Source organism: Drosophila sulfurigaster, chromosome 2R (assembly GCF_023558435.1).
Source record: "Drosophila sulfurigaster albostrigata strain 15112-1811.04 chromosome 2R, ASM2355843v2, whole genome shotgun sequence".
Lineage (NCBI taxonomy): Eukaryota > Metazoa > Arthropoda > Insecta > Diptera > Drosophilidae > Drosophila > Drosophila sulfurigaster.
The window spans coordinates 12,587,953-12,600,533 of NC_084882.1; the positions used below are offsets into that span (position 1 = coordinate 12,587,953).

General features: G+C 41.5%; 1 protein-coding gene across 2 annotated transcripts; it reads right to left on the bottom strand.

The window, feature by feature from the left end:
* Positions 1-2,406: 2,406 nt before the first annotated feature.
* Positions 2,407-7,002, bottom strand: LOC133838374 (doublesex- and mab-3-related transcription factor A2). Of its 2 annotated transcripts, none has more exons than XM_062269448.1 (4): positions 6,682-7,002; positions 6,512-6,613; positions 5,996-6,434; positions 2,407-3,829 (listed from the first exon to the last, which is right to left on the bottom strand). In XM_062269448.1, the coding sequence occupies exons 1-4, from the start codon at positions 6,826-6,828 to the stop codon at positions 2,970-2,972; spliced, it is 1,548 nt and encodes a 515-aa protein (XP_062125432.1). In that variant the 5' UTR covers positions 6,829-7,002; the 3' UTR covers positions 2,407-2,969. The 2 variants fall into 2 exon arrangements, with proteins under 2 accessions (XP_062125432.1, XP_062125431.1); XM_062269447.1 differs by having other exon boundaries at positions 5,996-6,458.
* Between the last annotated feature and the right edge of the window lie 5,579 nt (positions 7,003-12,581).

The following is a 12,581-nucleotide window of genomic DNA, read 5'->3' on the forward strand; positions in this document are numbered from 1 at the left end:
CACTTATGGGAAGCCGCAAAGAGCTATCATCATCCAGTCATGATGCATGGCATCTGCAGCAGCAGCAGCAGCAGGAGTTGAAAAACTCAACCCAGAGGGCAACACATTCTAATGGGTTCAGATCAAGCAATCTCTAACTGCGTAGAGTAGAGTAGAGCAGAGTAGAGGAGTATCTATCGCATCTAAATATCTATTTGTTTGGCATTATTCACGTTTGTTTGTTGTACTATGGTTTTTGTTTGTTTGTTTTTGTTTGCTTGGCTTCAGTTTTGGCGTAATCGCCTGCTATTAATTCATTGTCTATTATCCAAGGCAGTTTCTCTAGCCTGACATTGTATGCATTTTGTTGGCCACTCCAACGGCAGCATGCATGTTGCCTCTGCTCTCTCTCTCACTCTCTCTGTGTCCATTGTTTGGCCTACATGCGACCGATACTCTAAGATATTATCGACAGCTCGTCCATTGACAATAACAAGCCCACAACCAGAACCAGAAGCAGGAGCAGAAACAGAAACAGGAGCTGGACTAGAACTCGACTCTGCAACGACGGTCAGAAGGCAGCCACTGGTAGTTTGTGCCTTCTATTGTCCACTGAAGCGATTGGTGGATGGTCGAACTGTGGACCACCCCGTCATTGTTAGAGCCACTGACAATGGTACATTGAGCGGCATTGTATTGCCCCGTGTTGCCAGCAAAACTACACACACACATGATGCATAAATATACACACAACACAACACACACTACAATTCAGCTTGTTGTTATTGTCGTTTGTCGTTGACTTTTCGAGTTTGGCATCGCACACAATGCCACACACCAACAACAACATCAACAGCAACTACAACTATGGACAAATTGATATCCAATAATTTAATTTTGTTATCCATTTCCATTTCCATTTGCAGAGCGTCGTCCATGTCGGAAAATAGTTTTGTAATTTGCACTCCGGCATGCGTGTAACCGATATTATTGTCATCTATCCAACCAGCCTGCCTCCTCTTGCCTGAGTCCTTTTTGCCCATTCTCTAAAGTATCTCAACCACATCATGCCCATCATGCTGGTCACTTTTCCCCCCGCTCCCTCACACCCGATGCTCTGCTCTAATCCTACCCCAGCATTAGTTTTATTATAATTTGTTTATGTGTCGTGTGTCCGAAAAGCAAACAAGCGAAACCATTTGTGTGAAAAAGGTTTTCACACTTTTCCACACACAACACACACACACACACACTATTTACAGTTTTCATCATTATAGTGTGCAAAACTGTAAAACTAAATGAGGAGGGAGAAGAGCTCGATGGGATTTGTGGTCGTGTGCCGTCAGTTTTGATAATAACACATAGTTTTATAGTGGCGAATAGATAATATTGATATGGATTAACGCTTCCTCATCATAGAGCACTCCATTGTCAGCCCCATAATTGTCAATTGCCAAATTGGAAATATTCACACATTAAATTGTTGGCAATTTTCCCTTCAATTATTTCCCACATTTTTTTTGTTGGAAGTATGATATGATTAATGAAACAATTAATAGCGCAATTAAATTTGACCTTTGGTCAGTAAATACCATATGAGTTTATTAAGTTATTAATGGAAAGTCATTAATTTACGAACTTCATTTGTGAAGGGATATTCGAGAATACTTTCCCAAAAGTCTTCGTGCTTCATTTTGCCTTTATCCTATTTAATCCTTGTTCTGTTCTTATTTTCTGACTGACCTGATGCTTAAATTACTTGAAGGGTGAACGTTATTTCTATTCATAAATTCAACTTTATTTTAAGTGAATGCCAAATGTCAGTTTACTTATATTATACGATCATTTGCTAGTCCTTTGCACTCTTATAACAATATTTCATTTCAATTCATAAATTTAACTTTGTTTTAAGGAAATACTTATATTCTACGTATATCCTTGTATATGCTATATTTATAAATGAAAGTAAAACAATCTTATAAAAATAGGTTATCCAAACCATAAGCCAATTTTTCCCTGAAGGAATCGAATTGCCTTAGATCAATTCCCCAAATTGCAACGATTTCTTTCAAGAACAACTTGAGTAAACGTTCTACTTAGTTCGTTTTTCGTTATTTGCGTTGTTTTTAATTTCAATATATATCATAGGGAAGATATTAAATCCATTAGAAGATTTTGTGTTGAAAAAAATTGTGAATAAAATATGCATTAATAAAACTGTCAATCATCATCAGCTTTGCACAAAAATTCAACGATTTTATTTAATTCTCACATCCTGAAATTGATACACTACAAATCCGCAACTCAATTATCCAACTATTATCATTAATTTTCTTCAATTTATGAGTATTCCACTTCCTGAAATTAATACTCCCCCAAAACGATCATAATTATCCCAAGAGCCGAAAACAATAAAATTGTCTTGTAATTCGATTTATTGAATTTGTTTGTTGAATTTATTAAATACTTTAACACAGTGTTTGAAATGTATTATCTAAATACATAGTACGATATATGTATACATATATATGTATTTTGTATGCATTTGTGTGTGTGCGGTATATGGTACATATACATAGGTATCTCAATAGTTATATATATATATATAGTATAGTATATTTAGTATGTGGTACTTTACACAATAATCTCAATAATAATGTTAATTTGATCTAATCGTATCTTAGAGTTGCTCTTAACGTATGGTACAATACTTCTGAGTTTACACTTTAGATTTGTGGGGGCGAGGGAATACACTTACATAGAGGGGGGAGGTAAGGAAGGAAGTAGAATCTAGGATACGAGTATAGCCAAGTGTTACAATGCTTACGAACTAAAGAAAACCAATTGCTAGGCTACGATTCGGTTTCGATTTCGATTTCCCTAAAAATGAATGTGTGTGTGTGTGTGTGTGTGTGTACACTATAAACCTAATCCATATGGCAAAGGAGCTACAGCTCAAAGGGCCGGAAGACGACATCGACAGCAGAGCCTCAATCCTGAGAGTCACCCGCGTTGCTGCTGCGATCCATGGCAATGCCGCCGGCACCATTCGATTCCGATTGCTCGATATCCGCCGTGCTGAGCACGCCGGGCAAATAGCCCGTGCCCGCGTAGGGAGCGGAAAGGAAGCGCTTGGCATGCGCCTGCATGAACGGATGATAGCGATGCGGATGCGTGGGCGAACCAAATACAGCGGGCGGCACCAGCGGCGAGAAGGCGGACTTCATGGGAAACGGCGGCGATGGAGGGACCTGCGGAGGTGGCGGCGTTTGCGTCAGATCCTCGCCAGCGAGCATGCATTCCATGGCCTGAAGGACATCGCCGCGAAAACGTTGCATCAGCTGCTCCACATCGCTGCGCCGACGATTGGGAAACACACGCATCAGCACATCGATGGGAGAACGTTGCTGTTGCTGCTGCTGATGTTGCTGCTGTTGATGCTGCGGATGCTGCTGGGCCAAATGCTGTTGCTGCAACTGCGACTGCGCTGCCGGATGATGAGCCGGGAGACCAGCGGCCGCCAGGAACTGCGTGTGATGATAGGGCATAAAGCCCTGAGCGTGTCCGTTGCCAAAGGAGCGCAACAAATGCAAATTCTCGGCGGGTGTGTTTGGCGGCGAGTTGCTGTCCTCCTTTTTTAGGCTGAGATTCTCTGGGGTCGCCTCGTCGGGCGCCGAGTCCACGTCCAGATCAGATTCGGGTGAGCTAGGAGGTCCGGTGCGTGCGGGCGACAGACTGGAAGTCAGATTAAACAGTCCGGCTACCTTGGGCCGTGGACTGCTCGGTGAACCGGACTCGGAGCCTGTGTCCTGATCGGTTTCATTTGACAAGGCGGCGCCACGCTTCGAAACTGTAAAGTGAATAAAGAGAGAACAAAATTGGGAGATAAGTCTCAGGTAGTTGTGGGAAAACTGTGCGGTTTTTCACTTCACAGTGCAAAACAAATAAAAGTATCGAATTGTAAATCAAATAAAACACACACACACAAAATGTAATCAAGGGAATCGCAAACAGCAAAGATTGGTACTTTGGTTGTTTTTTTGGTGGAGAGGGTTCGTTGACATGCCAACCTCGAGAACCCCCGGAAAAGAGAACCTTATAGAGACTGCTGCAACCTGTGCTACGAAATGAAACAAGTTATACGATATTTTTTTTGTTCGTTGTTGTCTATTTGATTTTGCAGTTGACGAGAAGCCGCAGTGAAAATTTAATTAAGTTGCGCCCTGTCGAGATCTGTTTGTGAGTGCCTTGTTTTTTAACCCTCGGTATTCGGCTACATTCCGGGACAAAACGGACACCTGGCTCCAGCTACGACCTCGATTTTTATTTTTGATGAAAACTCAAGCGTAAAATCGTCTTGGATTTCAGTGCAAATAAACAGTGCACTACTTAAAATGGACAGGTTGCGATTGATTCGCGTGAGAATCCTTGCGTGTTTTCCTTTCTCGAAACACAAATCAACAACAAAAATAAAAGGAGTCCATAAAACACACACAAGAAAGAGATTCTCGTGTTACGCCCTCAGCTTGGAATTGTCTTACAGAAAAAAAACAAAAAGCAAATTCTGACGATGTAATCTACATCCAAAATTGGCCCATTGACTGCCTAAGTATCTATTGATAGGCTTTGGAAACTGTTCGAGCTCAATAAATGGGGATGATTATATGACACGACATCTGAAGGTTGCTAATATGTGTCTTTAAGGTCATATAATAATGTTATTACAACAGCTCTGAAAGGCTGTCGACTTGTGAGTTTGCGTTTCGATTCCAGTTTGAGTTTGCTTTGCCTGAATATTCAAAGTCGAGTCTGGCCCGCATAAATAATGCTATGTTTTATGGGGTGAGAAGTTCATGGAAATCAAAGATCACAATATTTTTAATTGAAGGGAATTGTGGAGGAAATTTATTAAGAAACCTTTTGTTAATACTATTGAGTGATAGTTTGTTGAAAGTTAATTTATAAAATTGCGGGTTTGATAATTAAAAATAAATTTACAGTATTTGCAAATATTTTTAAGAATTTCAATATATTTTGTTGCCTCAATGTTAGTTAGTTGATATATTGTATTGTATAATATCGATGTCTATTTGAGAAAATTTACAATACAAAGAGAATATCAGATTTATTTCTCAGTTGTGACGCTTGCATTATAAAGTCCAATATCTAAATTTGATGCTGATGTTTTTAGTTAGAAACATGTTTGAATAACAAAATAAAATTCGAAAAAAATCGCTTGTTTTAATTTAGCAAACATGACTTGATATAATATTTGTTCAAGCTTTAGCTTTAAAAGATCGTTTACAAAAATATAGCTTATTTTCATTATGTAAATTAACATTATATTTTGTAGCAAAATGTAGCCTATAATGCGTATTTCTTTTAATTTAAATTTCATGTTCAAAATATTCGCTCTATAGCAAAATCCTCTGCGACATCCTCATTTAAAAAAAAAAAGCGTAAGTGAGTCCTTTAAAATTTGAGTTTAAATTCAAAAGAAAGCCTGCACATATTAGGGAATAAAGCTTTTTAAATACCATACCAACAACCTTGCTTGTTAACTGCTGTTTTTATTAAGACGAGACTCTTTAATTGTTGCAACTTTTGCCCTTTTACTCGAATTTAAATCACAGACCCTTAGCAAAGCATTTAGCCAAGTGCGAAGCAGCGCCTTCGCTGGAAAATCTTTGTGTTAACAACACCTAGACTGCAAACACACACACTCCCACACACACACTTAAGGAGTCAAGCACACACACACCCACACACACACACACACACACATGCTTACGCGGAGTGTGGCACTTTATGCGCCGTTGCGCTTTTGACAATTGAAAATGAAAATAAAATGAAAAAATTATGCTGGTATATTTCTTAGGTTTTGTGGGGACAAATGGAGGAAGGAAGGAGGCGGGTGCAAATGTCACACATCAGCTGCAGCCGCAGCTTGTGAAGCAAACAGCGCATTAAAATACAATACATAATTTCATATTTGCCTGCTGCGGCAAGGACTTACCAGGACTCTCGTCCAGCTCGGTGCGCGTCGGCGAGAAGCCCACGCTCAGATGCTCGGATCGTGTGCGTCCATCCGTGTCGGATTCATTGCCATTGTAATGCTGCGACGACGTCGACGACTGACGATGTTGCTGTGCTTGATGCTGTTGATGTTGCTGCTGTTGCTGATGTTGCTGATGATGACTGGGCGTAGAACTTGCCTCGTAACCATCGCTGGGTGGCGACGGGATGCCACCGTGAAAGACGCCATTCTGTGTGGCAGCCGCAGCACCTCCGCCGCCGCCACCGCCGCCGGCACCATGTTGTGGCTGTGGACTATGTGAGGTGGGCGTAACGCTATCGCTGCCATTCTGTTGACCCGACCCGGGCACCGAGGTGTAAAGCAATCCCAGCTCACGTGCCTCGTTCTCCTCCTGCGCCTGTTGACGCCGCAGCGCAACCTGAAAGCCAATGGAAGCGGAAAACTAGCAGATTAGATGACTATGCGCTTGACGTGGACAACTCGCTGTCAACCCACCTGTGCAGCCATCACACGTTGACGCTCCGCAATCAGCGTGCACTTGGCGCAAACACAATCTCGCCAGCGGCAATAGCGTTTGTGACCCTTCAAGGCGCTGACCTGCAACAGGGAATAATGGATGATTAATCAATGCTGAGCTTGTGGCAAGTGTATCCAAGTGAACTTACCACGCCATGATTGCGACAACGTGCGCATTTGGGAGTGCGTTGATAGCGCTCGGAGGCGGCGCGTAGAAAGAATGCGGGCGGCAAAGCGCCCAGCACTGGATGCTGGGACATAAGATTCTGCATGTCCACACCCGACGGCAAACTCATCACACGACTCGATCAAACACTCACGCACACGCACACTCACTGGCACTTTGCTCTTCTTGAGAGTAGTTTTATATTTGCTTTGTTTTTTCTATTTATCAATATTTTGTCATAAACAATTGCGTTTGGTTTGCTGCAAATTGTGTTTTATGCGCATCGCATGCTTTGTAATAAATGGTAATGAACTCTCGTTTCACATTCACGACGAGAAACAACGCGCTACGCTTTGACTGACGAACATGTCACACGGAGCACTCGATTGCAACTGAATCAACTTTTGCTTAAATCTAAAGCAAGCAGCAGCCACAACAGAGCGCTGACAGCAGCAGCAGCAACAGCAGCAACAGCATCAGGGCAAATGGCGGCAGGCGGCAACAATTTACCAATACAAAAGCCGCACTCACACTCACACACACACACACGCACAACGAGGGTTGCAAATACATGCAAGAGCAGCGTAAATGGGACATTCACAGAGAGTGTGTGTGTGTGTGTTTTGTTGCCACCACCTTTTTTTGTGGCGCTGCCTGCGTTGGCGTTGACGCCGACTGTGACGTCGACGCTGGCAGCAGAGAACGGCAGCAGCAATTAAGAAAAAAGTTTCAAAATCTAATTTGGTACTGTATACAAATTTGTGCACTCGAGGCGAGCGAACAACAGCGACAGCGACGACGACGACGACTGCGGCAGACGCGGCGTATGAGCAACGTTGAGGGTTTGGTTGGCTGTGGTTGTTTTGCTGCTGCTGTTGCTGTTGCTGCTAGCGGTGGTGGTGATGGTGGTGGTGTTGCTGTTGTTGGTGTAGCTCATATTATTGCCTCAGCCAGCTGGTGGTTGTTTGAGGTTTCTTTCATTTTCTTTGTTGCTTTTGTTTCACAATTTCTTTTTTGCTGCTACGGCTGCTGCTGTTTATTTATTTTTATTTTTTTTTTTGTGTAGCTTTAACTGTGTGTGTGAGAGCTTCGTTTTAATGGAACAGCCAACCAAAAACGTTGTTGCGTCGCAGCAGCGATGCGACCTCGCTGCTGGTTGGCATGGCAGCGTAGGCGATATACGCACACACACACACACACAGACACACACTTACTGTGAGACACAACTGACACAGTTGGCATACAACTGTGTATTTGTTGCTTTGCCTTTGCCTCTGCCTTTGCTTATGTATTTAAGAGCCTGCGGCGGAAAGGGCCTCAACGTTTAGAGAGCCAAAGAGCTGGCGAAACTTATGAGGAGGTCAACGTTGAAGGGACGCTGGAATCATTCGCAGTGTTAAAGCTTGTTTTTTTGGTTTGGTTGGCATGTTGCCACTTTTCTATTCATTTGCAGCTGCTCATAAAAGGGGAAACGGCAGCCGACTTAGAACGCTAAATAACAATCATTGTTTATTGTTTATATTTATGAAATGTTCAGCACAACGCACCCCCAAATACAATTTTAAATCATATGCCATAAATTCCAGATCTGTTAATCATTTGATGTGAATAAAGTTTTAGCTGCAGGAAGAAGAAATATTTGATCAGTTGATTAAGCTTTTCAGCTTTTAGTTCTTTTTTGTAATGGAAAATTTTAGTGTACATTTAACAGCTTGTTATTTAATTACTGAAAAGCTTAAGCATAATTTAAGATTACAAATTCAAATAGATACATTATAATAGTCAAAAAATCATCGAAATCAAAATTTAAAAAAAAAATTTAAGTAGCCTAGGTTTAATTGTAATAACAATATATTCATTCAATTATTTCATACATATTTAATTTAATAATAATATAATAATTTATTACAAGATGAAGTATAAATGCATCAACTTTAGGTCTTCAATAATAGTAAATTATTGCATATAACATTAATTTTTTAAAGAAAACGTATTATCTATGAAATAAATATAAATACGATAAAGATGAAGTCTCACTCTATAAAAATAAGCTAAAGTTCATTTTATTTTTTTAAACTCCTTTATGCTTTAGCATTTTTATTCCTATTCCTCAATTTAATTTATTCCTATTCCCACAAAAGATTTTATTTTTTAATGCTTGCAATCTATTCCTTTCGATAGTTAACGATAACTATCGCCGCTCCGGGTATTTTCCAGCTGCCATAAACAACTTTAAGTTGTGCGCGTTTGTACATAAGACATCCCATGATGATGGCAGGGGGCGTGTGGAGGCAATGGCGGCGCCAGTGGGTCGTATTGGCCTATTAGAATGTTACAAAATTATTGCAATTGAAACAAACTGCGACGGCGACGACGCCGCCAGCAGCTGCAGCAAAAGCAGCAGCAACAAACAAATGGTAAAGCAAAAGTCACGTGTGCGAACGAATCGGCGACATTTTAAAAGCTCTGCGCACATGGCGCTCTCTCAATCTCTCGCTCTCTCTACAGTGCGCTTCACGTTTTGCGCTCTTCGTACAGACTCCGCCTACACGCAGAGGCGGAGTTACTACTCACACATACACGCACAGTGCGTCACACATAGCAACGCACACAATGAAAACACAAAGCGGCTACAATGTTGTATTTGGCAGCTGGCTGGCGCAAAAGAAACAAGTTTCCAAACTGAAGAGAGGAGCAGCAAAGCTGTATGCGGTGAGTGTGTGTGTGAGAGCAGCACAAGGACAACCTTGCTTGCTCTCTCTCACTCAGTGGCTCTCGCTTTCTTGCTCTCACGCGCATTCGCTCGTTGGCAACTGTAAATCTGTTGGTTTTTATTTGTTGTTGTCGTCGTCGTTGTTGTTGTAGTTGTAGTTGTTGCTACCAGTTTTCAGCGTGGAGCCAATTTCTCATATTTTAACTTTGTTTAAAGTCCACACGCTCGCACACACGCACACGCAGCTAGAAATGTGTTGTGTGCTGCTACTGCTGCTGGGTGGCCACTTAAAAAGTGTTTTTACTGGGGGCCAAATATGCAAATCAGTTGGACCGCACTGACAACTTCTTCAGCCAACAAAAGCTGAAACATGTCCATTATGTCGTCGACTTGGCCGCCACTCTTCATGCATGAGCTCGACTCCACCACGGAGCTCCATGGAGCCATCCACAGGGAGGGGGGGGAGTCCAAGCGAGAGCAGCAGCAGCAACGACGACGGCGGCATCGTTCAATACAAACAATACTCGTAATCATCGTCGACTGCCGCAGTCAAGGCATCAATCAGTAACCAGTAGCCAGCAACAAACTGTGTTTAACAACAATAAATAACAACAAAAACAGAGTTCAGTAAAGAAAAAAAATTGAAAGATATTTTATAGCGGCAAGATGAATGTGTTATGCCCTCATAGTTATCCGCTGCTTAGTTTATAGTTTAAGTTTAGTTTATTTGTTTTGCAATATTTATAAGAATGCCAAATTACTTAAGTGGAATATACGAAAGTAGTATGTTATATTCTATTATATTATATGTTATAAGCAATGAAAACGAGTTTCACCATTCAAGTAAACTCAATATGTATCTCATAAATATTATAAAAGAAATTAAATATGTTTTTGAATTTCAATTCAATTAAAATTGCAGAATTAGTTGTGATATCGCAAAGATTTTGAATTATATTTCCCATTTACAAAATGAATTTTGTACCAATCTCTTGTTAATTCAAATGTCTTCTTTAATTAGAGCTGCAAAATGTATCTGAAACTAGTTCCTTTCCTCTCTGATCATTAGTAGAGTATTGCCACACATGCCTTTCATTTGAAGTTACAAACATCGTGTGGCTAAACTTGATCATCTTCAAGATGGTTAGATGCGAATGGCAATTGGCTTCCCAACACAGTGTAACACAAATATAAGTAGCCGTTACTTGTAGTTGCTTTAAATGCAAAGTGCTGATGACAAAGATGATGATGATGATGGTCATGGAGAAGGTTGCTGATGACGAAAGTTGAAATCACTTGGGGATCATTGCTACTTGCTACTTCGGTTGCCTGCTGCTGTTGACCATGTCTCTTTGCTTTTGATGCCTCCGACAGCGAAGACGGGGCGAAGACCGAGACTCAGACTCAAGTGCTCAAGTGAGCAGCAGGCTGCAAGTTACGATGAACTGCTTCTGATTCAGATGTTGATGTCGATGTCGATGTCGAGACAGTGACAAAAGGTATATACAGCATGTGCAGTAGGGGCTTGGAGGGGCACTTACCATACACCATTCCGACAGACAGTCAGATTGAGAGACAAAAGAAAAGTGCCTTAAAATGTTGACAAATATTTGCCATGCATTGGCCGCAAAATTATTTGATCAAGACCACCGAAAAAACCACATCCACATACACTCGCGTTGTATACAAAGATCTTTGCGTCTGAAGGTAGAGAGATAACAAAAAGAAAAAAATTGTTCAAAATTAAAAATGAAACTTGAAGACACGCGGCTAATGAGATTTCCTTGCGTCATTGCCTCATTCATTCATTCCGATTGCGATTTGTTTGTTTTACGTTTTATGATTATTATTGTAGTTGTTGTTGCTGCTGCTGCTGCCGCTGCTGTTGCTGTTGTTGCGCAGTTGAACTTGTGTTTTATGTTTTTGCGTCTTGCAGCGCGACCAAAGACAATATTTGAGCAATCATCGAAGAGGGAACGCATCAGACTGTCCGCCGAACATTGTCTCTATTTTGAAAGGTCTTCTTCTTTTTTTTTTCTTTTTTGGTTGGCTCGGTACAGCAGGCAACCAAAAGCGTAACGACCCCGTCTCCGGCAACAGCTACAGCTACAGCTCCAGGTTGCGGTCCAGCTCCAAAACGCTTTCCATTTGGAACTGTCAGCGGCAGGCATTTGAACAAAAGCGAGCGACGCAGCAGCAGCAGCCACTCCAAAGTGGACAGGGGCGAGAAAAAGTTAATTTAATTTCAAGTGTGTGCAACAATTGTCGGTCTGCGCTTATCCTTTTCAGCCGTGTTGCCGCCGCCGTCGCCGTCGCCGTCGCCGCCACCATCGTCGTCGTATCATCGTCATGTTAATAAAGTCACAACCCTTGTGGGTTGTCCATGTTTGTTTTTGTCGCCTTTTAGCATATTGTTTCTGCTTTCTTAGTTGCAAAAAACACACACACACAGAGACTTCTTCGACTTATCTTTGACATAAAGAAATCTCATTAAATAACTTCCGGCGTCTTTCAAGTCCTGTGTGTCCTGCCAGCATCTCTAGAGCTCTGTTCGCTGTTAGCCTTCGCTACAAGCTGAAACTTTGAACTCTCTTGTATTTCGTTCTCGTCGCCCAGCCAGCCATGAAATTACATTTTACTTCTCTTCCGCCTTCGACGATAATATATTTGCAAGGAGTGAGGAGTATCGTACAAAGTCGGAAGCCATTTTCATCTTCCACGTGCTGATGCTGATGCTGTTGCTGTTGCTGCTGGCTAGCAAAGGACGAAACAAGTATAAAATACCGAGTAGCATAATGCTCCCTATATACTATATGCACACTCCTCCTTGTATCGTGAATTCAAGGAAACGTGAAATTTTGTTAAAAGTTCACAGAAACTTTTGTGCTGTTTGTTTGTTTTCCTGTTGCTGCTGCCAAAATTGTTAGCTCAGTTTCCTCAATCTCACGCTCATTCTCTTTGGTGACTCGTAGCAAGATGGTTTGGTGTCATATGCAGATCCCAGATACACATGAGATGGCACAAATTGTTTATTTGTAATTGTAATCGAATTTGGCCAGCTATTTGTTGCATATGCAATGTGTCTGGCCCCTGTTACTTGACACACGCCAAAAGCATTCCTAGGAAATTAGCACAGAAATTGGCAAAAATAACACCAAAGCCGGATGCTC

Excerpts from the sequence above, each read along its gene's own strand:
- LOC133838374 (XM_062269447.1), bottom strand. The coding sequence starts at position 6,828 with ATGAGTTTGCCGTCGGGTGTGGACATGCAGAATCTTATGTCCCAGCAT. Across the intron at positions 6,459-6,511 it reads AACGTGTGATGGCTGCACAG|TTTTCCGCTTCCATTGGCTT; the intron begins GTGGGTTGACAG and ends CTAATCTGCTAG. Across the intron at positions 3,830-5,995 it reads CGAGCTGGACGAGAGTCCTG|TTTCGAAGCGTGGCGCCGCC; the intron begins GTAAGTCCTTGC and ends TTCACTTTACAG.